The 24,077-nt window shown below is 54.0% G+C and overlaps 3 protein-coding genes across 6 annotated transcripts; 2 read left to right on the top strand and 1 right to left on the bottom strand.

The window, feature by feature from the left end:
- The first annotated feature begins 19 nt into the window (after positions 1 to 19).
- RTKN (rhotekin) lies at positions 20 to 14,452 on the top strand. Its single transcript, XM_032652868.1, is given in 13 exon segments — positions 20 to 407; positions 8,172 to 8,340; positions 8,343 to 8,370; positions 10,147 to 10,208; positions 10,306 to 10,359; positions 10,459 to 10,576; positions 10,805 to 11,014; positions 11,692 to 11,786; positions 11,891 to 11,997; positions 12,234 to 12,362; positions 13,067 to 13,235; positions 13,403 to 13,507; positions 14,085 to 14,452. Coding segments are annotated over 13 exon segments (1,692 nt in total). The 5' UTR covers positions 20 to 296; the 3' UTR covers positions 14,420 to 14,452.
- Positions 14,446 to 18,678, bottom strand: WDR54 (WD repeat domain 54). 4 transcript variants are annotated; one of them, XM_032652871.1, is made up of 12 exons: positions 18,583 to 18,678; positions 17,983 to 18,271; positions 17,753 to 17,815; positions 17,286 to 17,352; positions 17,146 to 17,199; positions 16,690 to 16,817; positions 16,235 to 16,261; positions 15,709 to 15,809; positions 15,447 to 15,609; positions 15,182 to 15,256; positions 14,937 to 15,097; positions 14,446 to 14,549 (listed from the first exon to the last, which is right to left on the bottom strand). In XM_032652871.1, exons 2-11 carry the CDS (start codon positions 18,202 to 18,204, stop codon positions 14,966 to 14,968), a joined length of 1,032 nt encoding a protein of 343 aa, XP_032508762.1. In that variant the 5' UTR covers positions 18,205 to 18,271; positions 18,583 to 18,678; the 3' UTR covers positions 14,446 to 14,549; positions 14,937 to 14,965. The 4 variants fall into 4 exon arrangements, 3 of the variants coding, with proteins under 3 accessions (XP_032508762.1, XP_032508763.1, XP_032508764.1); XM_032652872.1 differs by lacking the exons at positions 14,446 to 14,549; positions 16,235 to 16,261 and having other exon boundaries at positions 14,909 to 15,097; XM_032652873.1 differs by lacking the exons at positions 14,446 to 14,549; positions 16,235 to 16,261; positions 17,753 to 17,815 and having other exon boundaries at positions 14,910 to 15,097.
- Positions 18,668 to 23,495, top strand: C13H2orf81 (chromosome 13 C2orf81 homolog). Its single transcript, XM_032652867.1, is given in 6 exon segments — positions 18,668 to 18,854; positions 21,402 to 21,623; positions 21,710 to 22,063; positions 22,066 to 22,734; positions 22,736 to 23,113; positions 23,116 to 23,495. Coding segments are annotated over 6 exon segments (1,899 nt in total). The 5' UTR covers positions 18,668 to 18,836; the 3' UTR covers positions 23,374 to 23,495.
- Positions 23,496 to 24,077: the final 582 nt, after the last annotated feature.

Below are 24,077 nucleotides of genomic sequence, written 5' to 3'. Positions count from 1 at the left end.
CCTCAGTGCTCGCGAGGTGTAGGGTGCCCCGGCTGTCGGGTCAGGCCTGCTTGGGGCCCGGGACTGGCCCGGCGGGCAAGGCCTTTGGCGGGGGCGGGGGGTTGGAGTGGAGGGAGAGCGTGCCGCGCCCTGCCCGGCCCAGGTGTCGTCTCTGGGGGCGGAGTTTGGGAACCGGGCCGTGGGAGATTCCCGGCCGGCCTAGCTGGCGGTAGTCGAGGGACAGAAGCCTACGAGACAAGGCAGGGCCGGGCGGCGCGGGGAGTGCAGAGGGCAGGCAAAGGCGTGGGACCGCCAGCATGTTCTCCCGAAACCACCGGAGCCGGGTCACCGTGGCCAGGGGCTCTGCCCTGGAGATGGAGTTCAAACGCGGCCGCTTCCGACTCAGCCTCTTCTGCGACCCACCGGAGGTGAGAGACCCGCGTCCCTGCCTTCCCCTCCCCGGGCTCCCGCAGCCCGGGCCGCCTGGGCCTCCTGCCCCGCCCGCGCCCGCCAAGGGGCGGAGACGCCGCGGGTCTGGTACAAACTAGTAGTTGTTGACTTAAAAAGTCAGGCGCGGACCGTCTGCACGTTAATGGGACCGTGCCACCCCAGACATTACCTGGCCCAGTTGGGATGATTTGCCTCCGCCTGGAAAAACCTCGGGTTGGCTTCAATTTAAGGGGCCCTCGGCTCGATTCCCAAAATGTGCCTTACCCCGGTCCTTCCCGGCATCCCGGAGCAAAGGGCGGTGTGCAACCAGGCGGGCTCTAACAGATTCCTGGCCTGGGCGCCCGCTCCTTCCCTGGGCTCCAGCCGCAACCCACAACCTGTCTCAACCGTCTGGGACAGCCTCCATCATCAATCCTGACTTCTCCGCCAGGTCTGCCCCCTTCGCTGAAACCCTCCGCAGCTGCTCCTCTGTGGCTGGGAGAATCGGGAGTGAGGGGGTTCCTTATTAAAGATTTGGGATTACTTCCCGCACTCAAACTTTCAGCCTCCTTTCCTGGGGCCTAAGAGGAGTCCAGCCTCTACAACTGCCTCCTCGGCCCACCACTCTACACGTTGCTCGGGTCTGAGCCTTACCTGTAACTCCCTAAAGAGGCTCAGGTGGGTCTGAAAGATGTGGGGCTGAGCTAGGACTGAGAGTAGCTACAGCAGAGGCTATCCCCAAGGTCAGCTCTCCTTTCCTGCTTGGCCTGGAAAGGGTTAAGTGAGAGGGCCTTCCTCACCCCTCCCTGCCGGGATTCCAGGCCTGGCTTCTGCACTTTACCCTACACCCTGCCCAGAACAAAGGCTCTTTCACACCGGTGTCCCAGTGTCCCGGGCCTTCGCTGACTTTGAAGCTAGTGGGCCTCGGGGAGAGGACCTCTGTCGGGTCCAGCATAAGCAACGCCGCGTGGGGCCAGTGTGGGGGAGTGAGGGGCAAGCCCAGGGACCCGGAGGAGGGGCCTGTGAGCTGGGGCCGCCCCCGGGATAAGCCCAGCCTTTTGGGGGCCGTAGCGGAGGAGCCGGGGATAAGCCCGGCCTTTTGGGGGCCGTAGCGGAGGAGCCGGGGCGGAGCCGCTGGGACCCGGCGGAGCGGTATGTGACTCCGTGGGCCTGGGGTGGAGGGGGGTGGCAAAGCTGCAGCTGGCTGGGAATCGGGGCTGGTTTCCTGTCTGGAAGGGAAGGGGCCCGCAGAGGGGAGCGGGGGCAGCAGCAGCTAGGCACACCCCTGCCTTTCTCCCTCCGTCTCCTCCCTTCTGCTGGAAAAGCGAGGTAATTGTGAACCCAGGGTGGGGCGGGCTGGATGGGGGCCCCAAGTTGGAAGAGGTGGCCCTGGGGGTTGAGCCGCATTTACCCCTCTGTCCCACTCCCAGGGCTCACTCAATAAGGTCCTCACCGTTATCCTTCTTCTTCCTCAAACTAAGCCAGAACCCCTTTCAGAAAGCAACCTCCTGACAAACCCCACGACTCTGTAGAACCTGCATGAAGTGTCCCCTCCCTGCCCCCTTCCAGTTGTGCCTGCCCCTCACACCCTACCGCACACAGATTCTCTGTCCACCAGGCCAGGGATGTGGGCGGGGGCTGGGGAGGGGCCAGAGTCGGAATGAAAGAGCCTTTTTCTTCCACAGCTGGGAGAACAGCTGCCACCAAAGCAAGACTGGACACTCTGTGCCCAGAGTCCCCTCTGCAGCTGGCCTCCTCTCCGGGGACCCTGCTCATCCTCACCTCGCTTTCCTTTCCCTCCATGCCTGGCTCCCATCAGGGCCCTGGAACAGCGGTAGGCAAGGAAAGTTTGTCACAGCAGCCAGAGGGGTCTAACGGGAGTGCAAGAGGGACAGGGGCTGCCTCTGCCCTCTGTCCAAGAACTGCCCACCTCTTTCAAGACCAGGGGAGCAGCGGGAGGAATTGTGGGGCAGCGTGGTGCTTGCTCGCCCCACCCTTCTGAGGGGTCAACAAGGGAAGGGGCACCTGGGGGGCACAGAGATGCAGGACAGATTGCACATCCTGGAGGACCTGAATATGCTCTACATCCGGCAGATGGCGCTCAGCCTGGAGGTAACGCCCCCACCCCTGGAGTGCACCTCCTCCACAGCATCCCAGCCCATCTCTGCTCTGCCCTTTCCTGCTGGGGCTGAGCAGGGAGAGCAGAGTCTGCTCCAAGTGAGGAGAGGGATAGGTGGTTCTGTAAGCCCTTCGTTGGGTGCTCCGTGTGGACCCAGGTTCAGTTCTGCCAATTAGAGTACTGTGTTGGCAACAGGGTCTTCACACCTATTTCTGGAAGCTCTGTGGTTTGGTGTGGATGTGTGTTCTGGGGCTGAGGGCTCCTTTCAGGTATGGGAAGAAGAGGGGAGTTCAATGTGAGAGGTTTGCAGGAAGGAGATGGTCTTACCAGAGAAGGGGAAGAGGACTCTAGGGCAGGATTCTGTGGCCCTGAAGATGGCAGGGAGCTGTTTATTCTTATTTTTAAATAGATTTATTTTATTTTTTTAAAATTAGTTAGCTAATTAATTAATTTTTGGCTGCATTGGGTCTTTGTTGCTGCTCACTGGCTTTCTCTAGTTGCGGCGAGCGGGGGGTTACTCATCATTGCAGTGCACAGGCTTTTCTCATTGCTGTGGCTTCTCTTGTTGTGGAGCGTGGGCTCTAGGCACGCAGGCTTCAGTAGCTGTGGCACGCAGGCTCCAGAGCACAGGCTCAGTAGTTGTGGCACATGGGCTTAGTTGCTCTGCGGCATGTGGGATCTTCCCAGACCAGGGGTTAGAACCCCTGTCCCCTGCATTGGCAGGCGGATTCTTAACTACTGCGCCAACTGGGAAGCCCTGTTTTTTTTTTTTAGTTTTTGGTCGCACGCCACAGCATGTGCGATCTTAGTTCCCTGACCAGGGATCGAACCCACACTGGACTGCTGGGGATGTCCCTCATTTATTTATTCTTAATCACATTTATTGAACATCTACTATACGTCAGCTTCTTTCTAGATCTTGGGATACCTCAGTGAACAAAACAGGAAAGGTCCATTCTACTGGGGGAACAGACAAGAAGCATGCAAACTAATAATGTCACATAGTGAAATTATGATGAAAACAGGGGGGTGTAATAAAAATCGGGTGGGGGGGCAGCATTAGATGTAGGAGTCAGGGAAGTCCTCTGTGAGCTCTTTGAGCTGTGACCAGAAGGATATGAAGATATGTAAAGATGGGAGGAAGGGCTTTCCAGACAGAGGGCATAGTAAGGGCAAAAGGCTCTTAAATGAGGATGATGGTGATATGTTTGTGGAAGAAGGAGAGCCAGTGGGGCTGGAACATAATAGCTGGGGTCGAGCTGATGGGTGCGAGCCAGATTATGCAGGGCTTTGTAGTCCGTGACAAGGCATTTAGATTTTACTCTAAGTGTGATGTTGGCTCATGGAAGGGTTTTAAGCAGGGGGACAACTTATCTAATGTTTTAAAATGATGGCTGTTGTGTTTGAAAGGAATAGGCTAGGCAGGGGTGGGGGGTGGGAGGGAGAAGGGTTGGCCAGACGAATAGCAGAAGACCACCAGCTAGGAGGTCGTTATAGCCTTAGGGGAGTGAATCTAGTGGTATGGATTAAATGCTCTTGGTGGAGACAGGGAGAAGGGGGTGGATTTCAGATGATGGTGGTAGATCTGACAGGGCTTGCTGACGTACTGGACATGTGGGTGCGGCCAAGAGAGGGCTCCAGGATGATTCTCTGGTGTGTGGCTAAGCAACTGGGCGATGTGGTCATTTACTGAGATGGGGAAGAGAGAGGAAGCTGAGGAAGTGACTGCCTGAACCAGGCAGGGTGTTGCTGCTAAGGGAGGTCAGAGGCAGGACAGTAGAGAGTCCAGCTCAGAAGGGGAATTTATTGCACATGTATTTGTACCCTCAACCGGGTCCCCACTCCCTAGATCATGATAGACATTACGAGTCAATCATGGCAGTCTTCACCAACAAATCCACGCATGGCCTCACAATCCTTCTCAGCTCAACCTTGGCATAAATTATGCAGGTTGTGTCCTTCATAAGGGCACTGCATAGTGGCAGGAGTCCTGGTCTGGTTTCAGGTGGTGTGAGGAGGGGACACCTTTATCTAATTTGTTTGCCTGGAGAGGATCATCTTTTTCTAAAATGGAGAAAGGTGCCCAAGGATCCCATTGGGACTCTGACACTACATATTGTCCTGTGTTGGCATATGAGATAAAACCTATTTGCCATCCCTAGTCCTCTGCACTGTCCATGTTACTAGTTACATGTGGCTATTAACTTTAAAATTTAGTTAACTAAAATGAAATAAAATAAAAAATTTAGTTCCTTAATTACTCTAGCCACATTTCATGTGCTAGATGGCTACTGAACATTTCCATCATTGCAGAAGATCTTATTGGCCATGGCTGGTCTAGGTATTTAAATGTTCGAATTCTGCATGCCTCCCCCTCCATGTAATTTTTCTTCATAGAAGCTCTGCCCAAGTTCTGGGGAAGAGGAGGGGGCTTAGATTTCACTTTGATCATCTCTCATTCAGTCTTGGGTTGGTTGAGGGTGCTGTGTTCTTTCTCCAGGAAGCTCAGCAGTTCCCCAACCCCCATCCCATTGATGTTTCAGGGATTAGCAAGAGAGGTAGTCGTGGAAGTGTAAATTCAAGAAGACTTTCTGGAGGAGGCAACTTAAGCTGCAATTAAAGGGAAGGTGGGAGTGCTGGGCCCAGGTAGGGGTTAGACTTTCCCATTTAATCCTCAAACAGTAGGAGGTGGAATTACCACGCCCTCCCACCCCCAGTTTACAAACAGAGGCTCCAGAGGTTAAGTTCTCATGGCTAGTCAAGTTCCTAAGCCAGGATTTGAACTTAGCCCTGGTGGAGATTCTAAAGGGAACATAAGGTGATGAGAAGCAGAGAGGGAAGTCAGAGATAGAAGGGAGTGGGAGGAACTGGAAAGGATGTCCAGAGAGGTCCTAATGTGTGCTGGGGCTTCTGCCCATGACTCATCCTCCTTCGGCCCCTTGGGCCCTGAGCGGAGTCCAGCTTAGGGCTCTTTCCCAGGGGAGTCTGGTGAAAGTACTGCCGGCTTGGGAAGAGAGGGTATGTGGGTGGGGAGGGGGTGACATGGAGCTATACCAGAAGTACGGAGATGGGGGTGAAGCTCCGGGATCCAGAGCCTGCGTCAGGATTCCCGAGATGCTCTGCCTAAAGGGTGGGAGATTTCTATGGCACTGTCCACCGAGGGCCGTGGGAGAATGGATTCGGACCCGAGTGCGTGGGGGGAGAGTGGTAGCCAGGGTGTCTGCACCCCCAGTCCGACTCATCCAGGCTAGATACAGCGACTTCTCTGCAGCCCCAGTTATTCCCATGTATACACTATCCCCCTCCCGCATGCACCCGGGCCAGGAGTCATCTTGGAGGGCAACTGCAACCCGGAGGGGGCCCCCTGGCCTGCGGCAGCTCCGGAGCCTGGAGCCCTTTCTAGAGTGAGGCCGGTGCTCCCGGAGGTACCCTTCCTCCGCGACTAGGTCTCTGTGGTTAGCACCACCTGGAGCCTAACCGGACCAATCGCACAGAGGGACTGAGGGACCGCCTGCGTCCCGGAGCCCCTCGGCCGCTCTCGCGGCAGTTGGTAGATGATGTCATCGGCTCTCGCTGCGGGCGGTGCGGCTCCCCGGACCAGGGACAATGCCTGCGTTGCGCCGCACGTGCAATGGACAGGGCTAGCTAGGGAAGAATTCGTGAGTGCTGGGGCCGGGACCAAAAGGCTAGTGAGGAGGTGGCTTGCGGACGCTGCTCGGCCCCACCCCCCCTCACCTGTTTGGGGGTGTTTGTGGTAGAAGCTAGATGCAGAATGGGATGGGGGTTGGCAAGCAGCAAACCGTAGCAGAGGTGGGACCCTGGTGCAGGCAGTCATGGTGGGGGTGGGGGCAGCTGTGTAGTCTGAGAGGGCTTCCTGGTGGAGGCGGCGTAGGTACCCGGTTGGCCAATTTCTGAAGGGTCAGGAAGGGAAATGTGGATAGTGAGGGTGATGGGATGAGGTGAGCCGTGATGAAAGTCTGGCCCAGCTCAAGTAGGGAAGGAAGAATCAGCAGGGAGGCTGGACAAGGCAATTCCCGGAAGCAGGAATTTAGGGTGTTGAGGTCTTGGAGACTTGAAGGCTGGAGTCATCAGGAAAGGAGCAAGGGCACATAGTGTGGAAAAGAGCTGGTGTGAGGGGGAAGACAGGTTTTGGTTTTGTGCAGTCACATTCATCCTCCTCTTCCAACCCTGTGACTCCACTTGGCTTGCCTTCTGATTTGTAGACTGTAATACGGTTAGTCTTCCACCTCTTCTCTGAAGACTTCCCCATCACCTCAGCCAGAAACAAATAGGGTCTGTTTCCTGTGAGCGTGTTTGTGCCATGACATGGCACTTATGGAGCAGCCATTAATGTCTGCATCTCTCACCTCCCAGCTGGATTTCAAATCTGGAGCTTTGGACAGCACGGGGATGCTCCAGTGTTATTGGGTGAATGCTGCTGGGCTGAAGTAGCATCGTTAAAATAAGCACCCCGCCCCCATGCATACCATATGCTGTGCACTGGGCATGGTGCTAAGTGCCCACTCACTCCTAACTTGCTTTACCTGTTTTCCCATCCCCATTCCTTGCCTCTGTCCTTACCTCCCAGACTCAGAGGGCCAGCAGATGGCAGGTTCCCAAATTTGGGGTGCATACTGCATTCCGTGCAGCATGGATGAACACTGTAGGCGGTATGCTCCTTCCCCACTGACCCCTTGCCACCTAAATGTCCTCTCTCATCACTTGAGTCTTTGGGGTAAGCCAGGATGGCCTTTACTATCTGTGGCCATTCCCTTTAGGTGGTAGTTCTCAGCCTGGGCTGCACCTCAGAGTCACTTGGGGAATTTTCCAAAAAATGCACATGCCCCACTCGTAGAGATTCTTATTCTGCTACTCTGAGGTGGGGTCTCGTGATTTATTATTTTTTTTAACTCAGAAGATTTAATTTTTTAAAAGGTAACACAATTTCCAATAGTACAGTAGTAAAGGAGCATACATATAAAGTATCATAAATTGATTTTCCATTCCTGGCTCCCAGCCCCACAGCCACTACTATTTTATGCATGTCTATCGATATGTATATGCATATATATATATATATATATATCGTGTACAAATGGTAGCATGCTGTAATACTGTTCTTTCTTTTCTCACTTCATATATTTTGAAGATTGCTTCATTTTTGCACACATGTCTATCTTACTCTTTAATGTCTGCAATAGTCCATATTTCATGGTATAGATGTGCTATAACTTATTTAACCAATGCCCTATTGAAGGACTTTTAATATTGGTGTTTTAAAATGCTGCTGCAATGAATATGGCTCTGCCCACAAGTGTAACTATATCTGTAGGATAAACTCCTAGATGTTGGATAGCTGGATCAAAGGATTTGTGAATTTGTAGTTTTTACAGATTTTTCCAAATTGCGCTCAAAAGAGGCTAAAAAAAAAATTTATTACTCCCAGAGGGAGTATAAATTTTAACAAAGTCTCTCTGGTTATTTGTGGGCTGCTGAGGTTGAGACTCAACCCTGACCTTTAGTTGCCTGAAACATAAGTTTCTTGTCAGTTTCTTGTGGACCACAGTCCACTTGGGAATGAAGGGTGCTTCAACCTGTCCCCCAATTGACATTTCCTTCTCATCCTTACCTCCACTCCGGCTAGGACACAGAGTTGCAAAGAAAGCTAGACCATGAGATCCGGATGAGGGAAGGTGCCTGCAAGCTGCTGGCGGCCTGCTCCCAGCGAGAGCAGGCTCTGGAAGCCACCAAGAGCCTGCTAGTGTGCAACAGCCGCATCCTTAGCTACATGGGGCGAGCTGCAGCGCGCAAGGAGCGCAGGTGCTGAGGAAGACAGGCCGGCGGTGAGCAAGGGGGAAGCGAGGCTGTATGGGAGTAGTGGCGCAGTGTGTGTGTTTATGGAGTATGGAGTACGGAGCACCCTGAAGATGACTTCCTGGTGAAGACTCACCAGGGTCCTAGAAGACACCTTGGTGTTTTACCACCACAGTGTGCCACCCAGAGGTGCATTAGTGAGTTGCAGGACACTGGCTCAGGAAAGCCAGTGTATCCGGTGAAAGGCTGGCGGCCTGAGGAGTAGTAATGCAAAAGTGCTAATTTGCTAAGCCCTGCCTGTGATCTGATGAGTCTGGCTGGCTGGCTGGCTTCTGGAAAGCTAATTTTCTCATAGCTGGTTCACCAAATGGCCAATTTGCTAAATGACCAATTTACTGTAACTGACAATAGTTCATTGTACCTGGGGTTTGCCGCATTAGAGTCAGGGATTGGGTAAAGAGATAATAATAAAAAAAAATTTGAGGGAAAGCCGACCCATTCACATAAATTAGATTGTGCACTAAAAGGACTCAACTCTTGGATGTGAAACACAACCTACACTGGCATTAGACTCTGCTGATCTCACAAATCTGTAGTGAAATGGTTGAGGCGATGCTCTGGTAAAACTAAAATGCGGGAAAAAATATTTGGCAAATTGATCGTTCTGAGAACTGACCATTTTTGGTGAACTGGTCATTTGGAAAACTGGCTTCTGGCAAAGTAACCTGCTTGATCCCACAAGGCTGAGTGGGGAGAAGGTCCAGGCCCCTCACCGACATAGTGTCATCCCAGCTCATCCATGAAGGCTGACACAAGGAGAGGTTGCCAGGAGGCCTCCAGAGTTCACCCATGAAGACACCAGGGGAAGGCTGCTCCATAAAGTTAAACGAAGAGCAAGCAGGCATGGGGACACCTTCTACTGTGAGTTGCTGTCTCTTAAGAGGCAGCCATTGACAGGCTCTGCCCTGCCCAAGTCCCCACACAGCCCATACAGTGTGATCTGAGGTGCACCCCAAGTCCCTGGCAGCTAAACACATTGCTATCAATGCCACATCATTTAGTGTAAGGCTAAGTCACTGATTTCATTATAATGAATTATAAATTAGTATGGATAAGCTGGCCATCACCTTAGGAGAGGGACACGTGCTCGGTGAGTCCTAATGATGGGCGGGGAGGGGAGGAAGGCCGGATGTCCCCCCTGCAGTGGGGGGACTGGGGAACTTGGGGCACTGGGAAGGTTCGGCCCATCTAGCCAGAAGGGTAGAGGAGAAATCAAAGCTGAGGGGGAGGATGGAGAGAGATTTGCAGTAAATGGAACACAAATGTTCCCTACTTGGGTTCCTGATTTTCTGACTGATCCAGTACCCTCCTTTATTGAAGTGATGAGATGGTAGAGACAAGCAGCCTCCTTTGTTGTTAAAAACAGCCTGCAAACTCCTCCAAGCCTGGGGGTTAATGGAGAAGAGTCCTTAAAAGGGAGTCTCTCTCTGTGGGCACCTGTGTCCTCAAGCTCCACTTCTCCCTGGCAGGAGTCTGGGGAGGTGGTCAGGAAGAGTGCTTGTGCGGGGGGGGGGGCCTGAGCTTGTACTGTGTGTGTGAGCTAAGAGCCTCTAACATTCCCAAGCCCAGCAACCTCCTGGGTTCAACTGACAACTCTCCCTAACAGTCCTTCAGCCCTGCCATGTCAGCCTGGCTGGGACCTGGCAGCTGGGTCCTGGGCCAGGGGTGTCCTAGAGCCCTTGGAAACCAGAGCCAGGGGGAATAGTGTCAAGAGGCCAGGCTAGGACGTTGTGATTTGCCCACAGGCCTTCTGACAGTGGGCCGCCCGCTGAGCGCTCCCCCTGCCGTGGCCAGGTCTGCATTTCTGGTAAGAAGCACAACTGCCCCAGCTGTTGGCATTCTTTGCCCAATGATAAGATCTCCTGCCCCATCTCAACATCTATTCCTACCCGTCTGCCCCTTAGATCTCCGGATTCCACTCATGTGGAAGGACACAGAATATTTCAAGAACAAAGGCGGTGAGTTCCACACACACGTGGGACAAATTTAAGGGAGTGACCCTGAGATTGGAGGTCCTTGTGGGGCACATCTTTACCAGTTTTGCTCTCTGTCCCCAGACCTGCACCGTTGGGCTGTGTTCTTGCTGCTGCAGATAGGGGAACACATTCAGGACACGGAGATGATCCTGGTGGACAGGACCCTCACGGACATCTCCTTTCAGAACAACGTGCTCTTGTGAGTATGAGTACCTCATCCCTATGGCTCCCACCTTTCTCTACTCTGCTCGAATCCTTGGATGAGGTAGCCACAGGGGAGGGGAGGGAGAGGAGAGGGAGGAAGGGAGATGGGCCTTCCCTGTGGAGCTGTCCTGTACTTGCATGACATCCATCCTCCACCACAGCGCCGCTCCCTGGACTTCCCCAGACCATCCTCCTGTCCTCTCTTCCTCCCATATTCCTACAGTGCCGAGGCAGGGCCAGACTTTGAACTGCGGCTGGAGCTGTATGGGGCCTGCGTGGAAGAGGAGGGGGCCCTGGCTGGAGCCCCCAAGAGGCTTGCCACCAAACTCAGCAGCTCGCTGGGCCGCTCCTCGGGGAGGCGTGTGCGGGCATCGCTGGAGACAGCTGGGGGCTCAGGGAGCAGTCCCATCTTGCTCCCCACCCCGGCTGTTGGGTAAGGAAGGCCCTGTATTCCCCCGCTGCCCTCAGCTGGCCACAGGTGACCTCTGTGTTGAGCATGCAGAACTCATTCTGCACTGCTGCCAGGACATGCAGACAAATATGAATAAGCAGCGGTCACATAGCTGGGAGGCACTCTGGCTTGTACCTCAGGGCTTATACCCCAGGCCAACTGAGAAGACCAATAGGAATGCAGGAAGAGCTAGGCTCTGGGGTCCTCACTTTTGGCAGCAGCAAATACATCTCATGTGGATAGAACAGAGTGTCCCTGGTTGAAGCAGGGTAGCCTGGGTCGTGTGGTGCTGCCTACAGGAACCTGGAGGCACCTAGTGGAACCACTGGGTCTCTGAGCAGCAGTTTGAAAACCTTCCAGGTAATGAAGAGAACGCTTATTTTGGAGACAGATATAGATTCCAATTCCAACTCTAAGCTATATTTATGGGCATATATCTTAACCTCTTTAAGCCTCAAGCTGCCTCAGGGCTGTTGTGGGAACACAGTGGGATAACATATTTAAAGCGCAGGCCCCGGCACTTAGCACGAGTGCAGTAAATGCTCCAACCCCTGTGGAGGAGGCAAGAGAGTTTTCTGTGGGGCAGCCCTGCTCAGCTTATAGCTCCTGCCATCCAACATGCCCCTCGTTAGGCTGCTGCCCACTTCTCTGTCCTGCAGCGGTCCTCGTTACCACCTCTTGGCTCACACCACACTCACCCTGGCAGCAGTGCAAGACGGGTTCCGCACACACGACCTGACCCTCGCCAGTCATGGTGAGTATGTGTGTGTGTGGGGGTTGCTGGATGGTGAGAAGAGGGGCCGTTGGATGGTCCCCTTCACATTCCCCACCCTCACCCTGCACTTCCTCCTCCCCCAGAGGAGAACCCCGCCTGGCTGCCCCTTTATGGTAGCGTGTGTTGCCGTCTGGTGGCTCAGCCTTTCTGCATGACTCAGCCTACTGCAAGTGGTATCCTCAGGGTGCAGGTGAGGGGCCCTGAGGAGTGGAAGGGAACAGGGAGAAGGCAGAGGAAAGACAGATGACCCAGGAATCAAATAACTATTGAAAAAGCAAGATCTGGGTGGAGGAAGGAGGGGCATGACAAGACGAGAGGAGGATCAGACAGGAGGGTGGGCAGAAAGGAGCAGTTTCTCTGTGGGGGGCTGGGAAGAAGGGTGTTGGGGGTGTGATTCCCCTAGGAAACCTTGAGTCATTTATGCAGCAAACTGGGGAGCTGCAGGACTGGGTGCGAGTGCATGGAGTCTTGAAAGGCACAAACCTCTTCTGTTACCGGCAACCTGAAGACACGGACACTGGGGAGGAGCCGCTGTTTACTATTGCGATCAACAAGGTGATGAATCCCTGGTGGTGAAGCCACCCAGGAGGCAGGGTTCGGGAGCCTCTCCATCAGGCCCCAGGAGGGTGGGCACAGACCTCAAAGGGATCAAAGCTAGCCTCCTGTTCCAAACAGCACCACACCCAGCTTCAGGGCCAGGGTTGTTGGGACCATATTCTCCCCAACCAACATCACTGGAAAATGATCGTCCCTTCTACTCACCAACCTTAGGCCCTGCCAAGTCTCAGAGAGGGTACTATAGCCAGTTTAGGACTTTTCATCCTCCTTCCATCTTTCCCCTCAGATTCAACGTGCATCTCCCTCACCGTTTCCTGGTTTTCTCTCCCAACCCAAGTCCAAGGACCCTCTTTGTTTCCTAGCCCTTTTGCTAGCATTCCTGCCGACTTTTATAAAAGTACTGAGGGACCTCAGGCCTCGGCATTCCTGTTCCTGCCTGCCTCCTTGCCTTCCCTGCCTCGCTCAACCCCTCCTTCCCTGTCTCCGTCTGCTCCTCTTTTCCTAAGGACGACCTGTTTCGTCCCCTTCCTTTCCTGGTATTTCTTTCCACTCTGGTCAGTAGGAGGCAAATGAGAGGGCTTCCAGAAAGCCCCACAAGCTCCTCCTTCTAAGGCGGGGATGACCAAGCCTGCCTGATGTCACTGCTGACTTCTGTGACCAAGGTGAAGGTGGTGGAAGCAGATCCTGTCTTTCTCCTACAGGAGACTCGAGTCCGGGCAGGGGAGCTGGACCAGGCAGTGGGCCGGCCCTTCACCCTGAGCATCAGTAACCAGTATGCGGAGGATGAGGTGACACACACCCTTCAGGCAGAGAGTCGGGGAGCCCTGCAGAGCTGGATGGAAGCTCTGTGGCAGCTTTTCTTTGACATGAGTAAGAGGAGGGGGCTGGATTGAACCTTCGGGAGGGACTGTGGATCGTTACTTTTACCAAAGGCCTCTATTCCAAGAATGTGTGGAAAGGAATGTAGCAGGGGAGGGGGTAGCCTGGCCCTCTCACAGTCCTCCCCCTACCCACCCCAATCAATGCCCTCCCTGCAGGCCAGTGGAAGCAGTGTTGCGATGAAATAATGAACATTGAAACCCCTGCTCCTCGGAAACCACCCCAAGTACTGGCCAAGCAGGGGTCCTTGTACCATGAGATGGGTGAGTGAAAGTGCACTCTGGGATCCCGATGGGAATTTGGGTTGGGGGCTTCAAGGGAAGCCAGATAATGGAGACAGAGAGAAAGCAAACTTTGGGCTAAGGCAGAGCTCTGGGGACCCAAGTCCCACCCAGCATTCCTTTCCCTTCCCCAACTCTTCTTAAAACCACCTCCACTGAAGTTCACAACAAAAACCCATAGAACCAGATGCATTTCATGGATTTTTTCCCCGTAATTTCTTCTTTTCTGTCTCCCTTTTTGCATGCGGATTCCTGTCTCTTCCTCTGACCCTTCACTTGCCTGGCACTGCTTTCATTTTCCTCCTCTTTCTTGGCTTCTTCACCTACTTCTGCCCACCCTCCTCTCCCTGTCCACCCTGTCACTCCATATCCCAGTCTTATCAGAACCTGTGACTCCAGGGGGCCCAAGTGAGGGGCTGCTCCTGCAGGATAATGCAATCTCAGCTGAGATCCAGGCTTTGCTTTCCTCCTACAGTGACAGGTGATACTCAGGGCTGAGTAGGTCTGGGGCCTAAGCTCTGACTAGCCCCCTCCCCTCAATCCCTTCCCGGTGCCGCAGCTATTGAGCCACTGGATGACATCGCAGCGGTGACAGACATCCTGGCCCAGCGGGAGGGCACGAGGCTGGAGACGCCCCCACCCTGGCTAGCAGTGTTTACAGACCAGCCTGCCCTGCCTGGCCCCTGCTCGCCTGCTTCAGTGGCCCCAACCCCAGCCCAGACCCATTCCCTGCCCTGGGGGAGACCCCGAACGTTCTCCCTGGATGCTGTCCCCCCAGACCACTCCCCTGGGGCTTCTCACGCGGTTGCCCCTCTACCCCCGAAGCGGTCCCCACAGTCCAGAGGCCTCTGCAGCAAAGGCCCACCCGACACTTGGCTCCAGTCCACAGTGTGAGATGGTGTGCTGGCAACAGGATGTGATCAGAAGAGGACATGAGCTGTGTGCAGCTGGGCTCTGGATTCGGCGCTCTTTGTAGCAGGTTGGCCAGCTTGGCCTCCCTTTCCTCTGCTGGACTGGGGATAGGCTGGGGAGGGGGAGCAGAAGCCCCTTTTAAGCTGTGGTTGCCATGGTGCTGAGGGACTCATTCCCAGGGCTGGCTGGGACCCCCCCTAAACCCTTCCTGGGAGAAAACTGGAACCAACCCTGCCTTACCTCCCTGCACTAACCAGCTTTGAGGATGGCACTGAAGAGCCCTGGGAGGGGAACGCACCTCCCCTGTGACTCCCACATTGACCATTAAAGTTATTTAACATCAGCCTTCACCTGGTTCTTGAGGACAGGTTGCTTCTTGGCTTGGTCTGGACCTGCCACATCCCCTCATCCCTGGAGCTTAGTTCACTAGTTGTGAAGTATGACTATGACACTGAGTAATCAGACAAGGGCTGGGTGGAGGCGGGTACTTTATAAATACCACAGGGGAGACGGAGGGCTGCTTTTCTCTCACATGCTGCTGAATCTCAGGATCTCAGCGAGGTCATAGCCAGTCACAGCAAAGGAGCTGCCTGAAGGATCACAGAATCGGGCACCACACACCTGGGTGTCGGGTACACACTCTCCATGACAGTGCTCCACCTGGGGGAGAAGAGAGCTGCTCGGGGCCTGCTGCCTCATGCTTGGGCCCTCATTCCACTCCCCTTCCCATTCCACAAGACACACCTCAATGTAGCCTCCCTCTGGCCTTCTGCTTAGCTTCCAGATGTGTACAAAGGTGTCCTCAGCCGCAGAGAGTAGCTATAAAAAAAAAGGCAGGGAGGACCAGTGGGAGGCAGACGTGCTGACAGGGGACTGGTATAGGCTGTAGAGCCCAGTCCAGGTGCCTGAGGAGGGGCCGACGCTGAGTGGCAGAGATAAGCCTGTGGAGTTCCTCTCAACATCCCAGCACCAGGAACAAGGGTATGTAGGGACAGAGGAGGAGACTGACCTTGCCCACCTCAGGAGCCAGATCCAGGGCACAGATGGCCCGGGCGTGGGCGTCGATCTGGACATGTAGAGTTCCTGTACTGGCTTCATACAGACGCACTTGCCCGTTCCCATAGCCTGCTGCTATGGTCCCCTGCCACAGCTGCACAGAAGGGCACGGGACCCTGCAAGAGCGATACCCTACTTTGATTTCCCAGACCCAAGCCTACTCCCCACCCGGAAGCTACCTCAGGAAGGCCTCAGCCCCATTCCGCCTCACCTACCCGAATCCTGGAATTCGGGTCAATAATTTGAATTCGGGCCCTGACTGCCAGACACACAGCAAGCCTGAGTCATCTGCTGTCACCATGTCAGCCACGCAGTCCTGAGGGGAAAGGCAGGATCAGCCCTTCCCTTTCTCCCCTGCTGGGTCCTGTATACAGGGCAGCAGGGGAAGGGAAGCAGTATTTGCATCTTTGCCTCTCCAGGGAAAGGGCAAGATGTGAAGCCATCACTGGCTGGAGGGGTCCCCTGGAGGCATAAGATGCTTTCCTTGTATTCTTTATAGTCTTACTCCCTACCCTGACCCCAACACACACACCATGTGTTAGGGTACATAATTGTCCTCATTGGATGGATGATGAAACTGAGGCCATAGTGTTAGGACCTTCTGGAGGTCTTGCAGTGAGCCAGCCAGTCATGACTAGACTCTGGGCCTCTTGGCAACCCCTAAACCCAGGCAGCCAACATACCCCATGGGCCCAGCTCTGTGCCAGGTGCAGTGTAACATAGGAATTAGATGATACATACCCTGTTTTCAAGAGGTTTACAATCCAACTGGGGAGACAAGAGTTGTCTGAGGGCAGTATCAATTCAGGGTTCAGCTAAGGGAGATCAGCGGGAGCTGGAATAGGGGGAAGGCTTCCTGGAGAGGACAGCACTGGAGGTGGGCCTGAACTTACCCAAGTTCAGAGAAGGAAGCCACACATGTCAGAGCTGGAAAGTATCTCAGAAACCATCTGTCCCAACTCTTCTGTTCACACCAGTATTGTAAAGTGTGAGTGAACTATTAAATGCCACGTAAATGTAAAGTATCTCAGGCTTCATCACTGGAACTGAGGTTGCTAAAGCCTAGGAAAGTGTGGCAATTTGCCCAAAGTCATCCAGCTGCTTAGTGGCAGAGCCACGGCTGGAACCCAGGTCCCGTGCCTCCCGAGGTGGGGAGGCCCCCAGATTCACTGGAACAGTAGGGGGAATCCACTCACCTGTCCCTGGGCAGGCTCGGTGGCAATGTCTGTGACCGGTGTCTGGTGCCCAGCCAGCTCTTCACTCAGTACAATGTTGGGACCCTTGGCTGGGATGTCAAAAACCAGTACCCGGCCCGACCACATTCCTGCAGAACCAGTGCTCCACTGATGGCTTCCTGATCCTCCCAGGTCTCCAGCCACCACACTCAGCACTCCCTCCATCCCAGAAACCTTAGTAACAAACCCACCTCTCACTGCTCCGACAGCCCCACCCCTACATTCACTACCCTTTTCCTATCCCACCCTGCCCCTATGAACCCCGCCATGGCTTTTTGGAGTCTCTCAGATCCCCCTTCACTCCCACCCTTCCCTCTAACACTCCACAATTTCCTCAGACCTTTGGCATCCTCCTGGCCAAAGACTATACCCCTATACCTCAGCACCCCCCCAATGCCCTGCCCTTGGCCCCCTCACCCACACAGATGAAGTGGCCACTGGCAGCAATCCCTCGGGCAAACACAGCCTGCACTGAGAGGGGAAAATGATTAGAAGTAGCGTCTCCCCTAGCCCCAGCAAACACTCCCTACCCCCAACCCACTCAGTCCTGCACGTACCTAGAGAGGCATCGCCAGCATCCAGTGCATGCCAATAGACCATGACGGAGCCATCAGACTCATACATCTGCAAGACCAAGGCAAGGAGGGGGTCATGACGCAGCTGACCTTCGCTGAGCTCTGTGCTGGTGACTCCACATACTCATGTTAGCCTTAGCCCATCTAATCCTCAAAACCACCCTGGGAGATAGGCACTACTTCTATCTCCATTTAACAGAGGAGGACACTGGGGCTCTGAGAAGTTAACTGAATTGCCCAAGGTCATACAACTTATAAAAGGGCAGATACTGGAGATGGCACTTGAGAACTGGAAAACAAGGAAGGCATGAAGATGAGAAATAAGGAAGAGGGAGCTAAGCATTTGAACAGCTTGGAAATGTTTAGAAATAAATGGGGCAAGGTCTAGGGGCCTTGGAGAGAAGTTGAGAAGACCCTAGTGGGGGAGGGCAGGAAGGTCCTCTTCTTACTTGTATTCCTCGATGTGAGGTGAGTACCAGCAATACTCGGAAAGGGAGGACACACCAGTGGACCTAGAGGGAGATGAATCAGAGTAGGAAGAAGTGGTCAGAGCAGGGGATTGAGGACTCAAAAGTGTGGAAATTCAGATGGTTAGGGAAGGCCTATTCCTTGAGGTTTGGAGAGGAAGGGCTGGTTTAGGGTTGGGTTCAGTAACACCACTCCTAACTCCACGCCTCACCTGGGTGATAAGTGGGGGGCTTACTCCAGCGCCCTCCTTAGCTTGGAGTTGGCGCTGGGCCAAGGGCACACCCTCAGGAGCAGCGCTGAGAAGCTGGGCGCTGGGTCCATGGACTACTCCAAAATGTGTGAGGCTGCGGACGGGCAGCTGCAGCACACTGAGGTTGTTGCACAGGGCGGCGGCTGAGCCTCGAAGGGGGATGGAGCGCTCCCGGCGGAACATCCTTGGGGAGAGACGTCCGAATCACAGGCGCGCGGAAGACAGACGACAGCGGAGGTTCCTGTGGGGGCTGGGAGGTGGGAGTGGGTGCTGTCACGAGGCACTGGGAGAGACCCCTGAGATTGGGTAGTGATGTGAATGAGGGCCTCGAGGATGGTGATGGGGGATCACAAGGCGTGGGAAGGGTATTGTGGAGTAGGCAAGGGGAACCCTAGGGCTGAGTCATGAGGCGACAGGGGTTCCCAGAGGAGGAATTGCGGTGGCCCAGGACTCAGTGGCCCCAAGAGCCCGAGGCAAGGCGGGATGAAGCAGGGTAGCCCCCAGGCCCTTCCTCCCTCGCCCTGGCTCCCCGAAGCCCCCGGACCAGGTCAGAGTTCACACCAGCAGCTTGCCGGACACGAGAAGAGTTCCGTCCCTCCGAATCCGCCGCCATCATAGAGACGACGCACGTACGCACGGCCGTTGGGTGGGGCGAGCAACCCAAACGTGCAGCGCGCAGCGCTGCTGCCAGGTCAACTGTAGGCGGGGCGAGCCCGCCTGCGGCGTGGTTGCCGAGGCGACCGATAGGCGGCAGCAGCAGCGGTGGCGGGACAGGAAAGCAGCTGATCCCCGGGGCTGGAGCTACAGCTGCGGCGATGGCGCACGAAGGCCCGGTGAGCTTTAGCTCAGCTGAGGGTGCCCCAGAGCGGGGATAGACCGTTAAGATCGGTGTCCTGAACCGTGGGCCAGCTCTGTGCCACCCGGCGCCCGCCCTCCATGCGGGCGTTCAAGATGACCAAGGAAGCCATGTCGGTGCACTAGGGCAGAAAATCTACACCTGCACCACGCCCACTCACAAGCATTGTCACACTTGGAACCTGAGGGAAAGGGGTTAAATGGGTGGTGCAGAGCTCAAGAACAAGAAGTGACTTTGGAAACAGTTAATGCATGTATAATAATGTTTCTTATACTGAGGTGCCCATTTGAATGGATAAACCAGAATTAGGCATTGGGGAGAGGTGTTGCTAGATATGATACATTTCGAGAATTTCAGGAGGAAGAAATGGATTAAACAACAATTCTGAGGCTGCACTTGAAAGTCAATTGTTTAAAGCCGTTATCACGGGTGTCACATGAGACGCTGGGTGGGGAAGTCTAAGGAACCAACTCTCCCTACCTGCTCTGGCCAAGCCTGGACTGGGCCGTGGGCCATTCCCTGGGCTTGCCAAGAGGACTGTTCTCTCTAGCAGAGGGAGGAAATGAGGCTTAAGGGATTTTGAGTTCAGCGTGAGGTTTAGGAAACACCAGAGTTGGGGGAGAATGAATTTTGGGGAACACCATGTATGAGGCAATAAGGGTGGGGATGGGGAGGCAAAGGTTTGGGAAGATTACGTTGGGAGGTAAATTTTAGAAGGAATCAGATTCAGGGAGACTGTTGTGGGGAAATGAGAAAGCTCCCAAGAATCTGCTACTAAATTCCTATGTCCTTAATATGGATTTTGGGGGGACTAGATTTTTCTTTTTCAGTGGATTTTTCTTGATTATAAAAGGATACAAAGTCACTGTAGAGAACTTATAAAATGGAGAAGAGTGTAGGAAAGAAACATATCCACTATTACAATTTTTGTGCTTTCCTTTTCTTCAACACATTGGTTTACATATCTGAGATCATACTTGATATGTAATTTTGTATCCTGCTTCGTTCAGTTAACATTACATCATAAGTATTCACCTATGCTATTGTAAATTCTTCCTTAAAGACTGCCTTTAATCATTGCATAATAGTCCATCATATAGGTAGCACACAATTAGCCACCTATTCTCTTTTTTTTAGATGTATGTTTTCAATATTCTGCTATTATAAATGACATCACAGGGACTATTTTAGAGAATATATTTTTATTTTCATTTCAGAATATGCCTTTGTGTGTGTTCATAAAACTGGAATTGGTACTTTTGAAGGTTGGACAGCTTTTCAAAAGTTTATTAGTCATCAACAGTTCCACTTTTGTGAAATATTATGTCCTTTGCTTATTATCCTTGGAGGTCTTATGATTTTACAAAATTTCATGCATTTTTAATGTATTGGGGGATATTTATCCTTTTTTAAAATTTGTTGCTCATACTTTTTGTTTAGGAAGCAGGATAAAGTCAAACTCTGGAGTCAGACAGACTGGCATATGAAATATGACCCCACTACTTCCTTGCTCTGTTGTCCTGGGCAAATTCTGTAAAATGGGGATAAAAATAGTATGTAGTCTAAAAAATATAGGAATTGAATCCATGTATGTGACTGATATACTTTAAGTGCCAGTAAATGAAAACTACTATTATCACCTTCTAATTAGGAATTTTTTTAAAAATAAGCAGAGGAAAATTTGACATATATATATATATATATATATATATATATATATATATACTTATCTATCCATTTCTTTAGTATTTCTTACATTACTTTTATGCTGTTTCTCACCCAGAGATTATATGACAATTTAAACTATTTCCCCCTACGTTTTAAAATTAACTTTATTTATTTTTGGCTGTGTTGGTTCTTCACTGCTGCATGCGGGCTTTTCTCCAGTTGCAGCGAGCAGGGGCTACTCTTCGTTGTGGTGCGTGGGCTTCTCATTGCGGTGGCTTCTCTTGTTGCAGAGCATGGGCTCTAGGCGTATGGACCTCAGTAGTTGCAGCACATGGGCTCAGTAGTTGCAGTGCATGGGCTCTAGTTGTGGCTCGTGGGATTAGTTGCTCCTCAGCATGTGGGATATTCCCAGACCAGGGATGGAACCCATGTCCCCTGTATTGGCAGGTGGATTCTTAACCACTGCACCACCAGGGAAGTCCTATTGACTTTTCTTTCTCAAGTTCTTGAACTTGCAAGAGTTTTGAACACTTTGAACTAGTGCAAATAGCAAGGACTGTGCAGTTAGAGCTATATCTAGCCTGGGTTCACTGTGTAATCCCAAGCAAGTGGAGGTAAACTGCTGTCAGGTTTCAGTTTCTTTGTCTGTAAAATGGGCTTAGTGAGCTGTTATGAAAATTAAATTAGCTAGGTCACACACCTGAAAAGCATCTGTCACATGGTAGTCTCTTAGTAAATTATCCCTCTCTAAACGCTTTCTTTCCTACTAGACCACTTGAGGAAGCTTCCTCCTAGCCCATAACTGCTTCTCCACTCCTTAGTTTCCCGCCCTGATTGCCTTGTTCCTTTCCCACAGAGGCAGGTCCGAGACCGCGGGGTGACCCGATCCAAGGTGGAAAAGGCGCGGCCGCCTACGGTTCCGGTGCCGCAGGTGGACATAGTGCCTGGGCGGCTCACTGAGGCTGAGTGGATGGCGCTCACGGCTCTCGAAGAGGGCGAGGAAGTGGTGGGGGACATCTTGGCTGATCTGCTGGCCCGAGTCATGGACTCTGCCTTTCAAGTCTACCTGACTCAACAGGTGGGCCTGGATCCTTGTTCTCCAGACCCATCTCCCCTCTCCCTGACCCCTCCCTGCTGGGCTGAGACCCTTTCTCGCCTCTGCAGTGCATTCCATTCACCATCAGCCAGGCCCGGGAAGCCATGCTGCAGATCACCGAGTGGCGCTTCCTGGCCAGGGACGAGGGAGAATCTGCAGTGGCAGAGGACCCCACATGGGGCGAGGACGAGGAACCCTTGTCTTGCACGACGGACGCCTGGGCTCAGGGATCCGTGCCCGTGCTACACGCGCTGACCTCGGTGGGGCTGGAGGAGACCTTCCAAGGCGAAGTAAGCTCAGCCCCCAGCTACCTCCCAGCTGTCACCGCCGCCCCGGCCGCGTCTTCGATCTCCTCAGGGCCTCACTGGACTGCTCCAACCTCCTCTCTACCCTTTCTGACGTCTCACCACTCACCCCTCACGTCCACCCTGGTGCATTTCCCCAGAACCAAGAGAACGTGGACCAGATCCCTTTAGGAAGATCGTGGATGGATACAGGCTCTCAGGAGCGGATGGAATCTTGGGAGCGTCCTCCTGAACTGAGAGTCACCCCGGGCCCCCTACCCACCCCGGTCCTGTTTCAGGAGACAGGGCCCAGGGGTCCTTTAGAGAAACTGGACGACCAGGCGAGGGGCCACCTGTTTGCAGTCGGATCCTTGAACGCGAGCAGCCAACCGTCGGAAGAGATGGCGCCCGCCGGCAGTCCCCACCGTTCTCTGGAGCTGTCCTTGGTAGCCAGCCCTCAGGCCTCTGTCGAGAGGGCACAGCCCCTCAGCTCTCAGTTCTCGCTCGAGGACCTCTACTATTCCCAGCCGCAGCCGTACGCGGCTGGAGACCGGCCGGAGCTCAAGGAGGAGAAGGTGCCCCGCATCCCCTCGGTCGTGTCGGTGCCCGGCCCCTCTGCGGGCGGCCCCACCACGCTCAGCCCCTCCGGGGGGTTCCAGCCGCAGCAGCCCGGGCGCGCCGATGCGCGGCCCAGCGCGCTGCACTACAGAATGGGCCGCAAGGCGGCGATGGCGCGCCTGGACCCAGCGCGGCTGTCGCGCCACTGGGTGCGCCCGCTGGCGGAGGTTCTGGTCCCAGACTCCGAGACGTGCCCCCCTGGAAGCCTACCGCGGGCGCCAGCGGGGCGAGAAGACCGAGGCCCCAGCCGGACCGCAAGCCTCCGACCCCAGCGTCCGCGTCTCCCCGTCAGTGTTCTTTCCTATCGCACCTGGCGTTCCTTTCCGAGCCTTGGGACCCGGCCCCAGCCTCCAATTCCCTACTTTAAGTTTAGGCCTACCGTCGCCAGGTTTTGGTTCAAAGCTGCCCTTCGCTAGTCCCGGGCTCCGTTTTCTCGCCACACACCCGGCGCGCCCCGACGTGGCCCGCAGCTCCAGCCCCAGACTATGGCCGGGTGCCAAGTGGCCCAGCGGCTGGGAGGGGGAGGGCGAGTTGCTGGGAGAGCTATGGGCTGGCCGCACCCGCGTACCTCTCTGCAGGGCCTGGACCCTGGGGACGGGGAGAGCCAGGATCCTCACAAGTGGCTTCATCCCGTGCCCCGAGTTCTCGAGGCCAAGTGCCAGGTGATGTGGAAGCCCATGTTGCTGCCGGAAGCACTGAAGCTGGCTCCTGATGTGAGCGTGTGGAACCCAGCCACCCAGGTGCTGCTAAGCTCTGCTGAACCTCAAAAGGAGGACAAAGAAGGTGGCACCTCTCCTCCACCCACACAGGCGCCCCAGAGCCCCAGGTGACCGTGGCACAGCTAATGAAGAGCTCAGCCCCCAAAATGTGGTCACTCCCCTCCAAGCGCCTGCCCCATTCTGAGCCCTGAACCTCAGGCAGTGTGAAACCTACCTTCCTTCTGTCTGCTTGCCAGAAATAAACACCTGAGTTGCCTTAAGTATTGGCCTGATGTCTGTCAGTTTCTTCCAAGTGTGTGCTCTTGTGAACTGGAGTGGTCTAGAAGAATATAGAACACTGACTCCAGGGAATAATTCCATTACACCCTTAGGAGACCCTGCTTTAGGGCCAAGGTGGCTCCCCAGCAGAGGCATTCTGGAGAACCATCCCCATCCCCACAAAGGAGCAGACATAAGGGTTCCAAGTGGGGTCTGCCTCAGTTTGGAGAATTTATGAGTCTCCTTCCAGTAGGGGAAGAAGGGGATGGCCCCACTTAAGCACAGAGTGATTTGAGACATGAGGAGCTCTGTCAGTTCATCTTAGAGTGCAAACCCAACTTTCACTTGGAGACACATTTGAGCCTATGCAGGGTTTAGGGAAACCTGGACTCTCTTGATCTTTGACTTGGACCAGCAATGGAGTGAGGCAATCAGATAGCTAGGGAAAACAATTTAAGGAGGAATTCACTCTCAGTTTCAAACGGGATGCTCAAGCACACCCACGAGTGAGTGCCTCCTTAAATTTTGTGCCTTATGCTCTACACCAACCTCTTGCC

This window comes from Phocoena sinus, chromosome 13 (assembly GCF_008692025.1).
Source record: "Phocoena sinus isolate mPhoSin1 chromosome 13, mPhoSin1.pri, whole genome shotgun sequence".
NCBI classification, from domain to species: domain Eukaryota; kingdom Metazoa; phylum Chordata; class Mammalia; order Artiodactyla; family Phocoenidae; genus Phocoena; species Phocoena sinus.
The sequence above is the reverse complement of the archived record's forward strand: the minus strand, read 5'-3'. Positions and strand labels throughout refer to the sequence as shown.

Coding starts and splice junctions, on each gene's coding strand:
- WDR54 (XM_032652871.1), bottom strand. CDS start 18,204: ATGTTCCGCCGGGAGCGCTCCATCCCCCTTCGAGGCTCAGCCGCCGCC. Junction 15,810..16,234: donor GTAAACCTCTTGAAAACAGG/GTATGTATCATC, acceptor CTTTCCCCTCAG/GACTGCGTGGCTGACATGGT. Junction 15,098..15,181: donor CAGAGGGAGGCTACATTGAG/GTGTGTCTTGTG, acceptor CTTCTCCCCCAG/GTGGAGCACTGTCATGGAGA.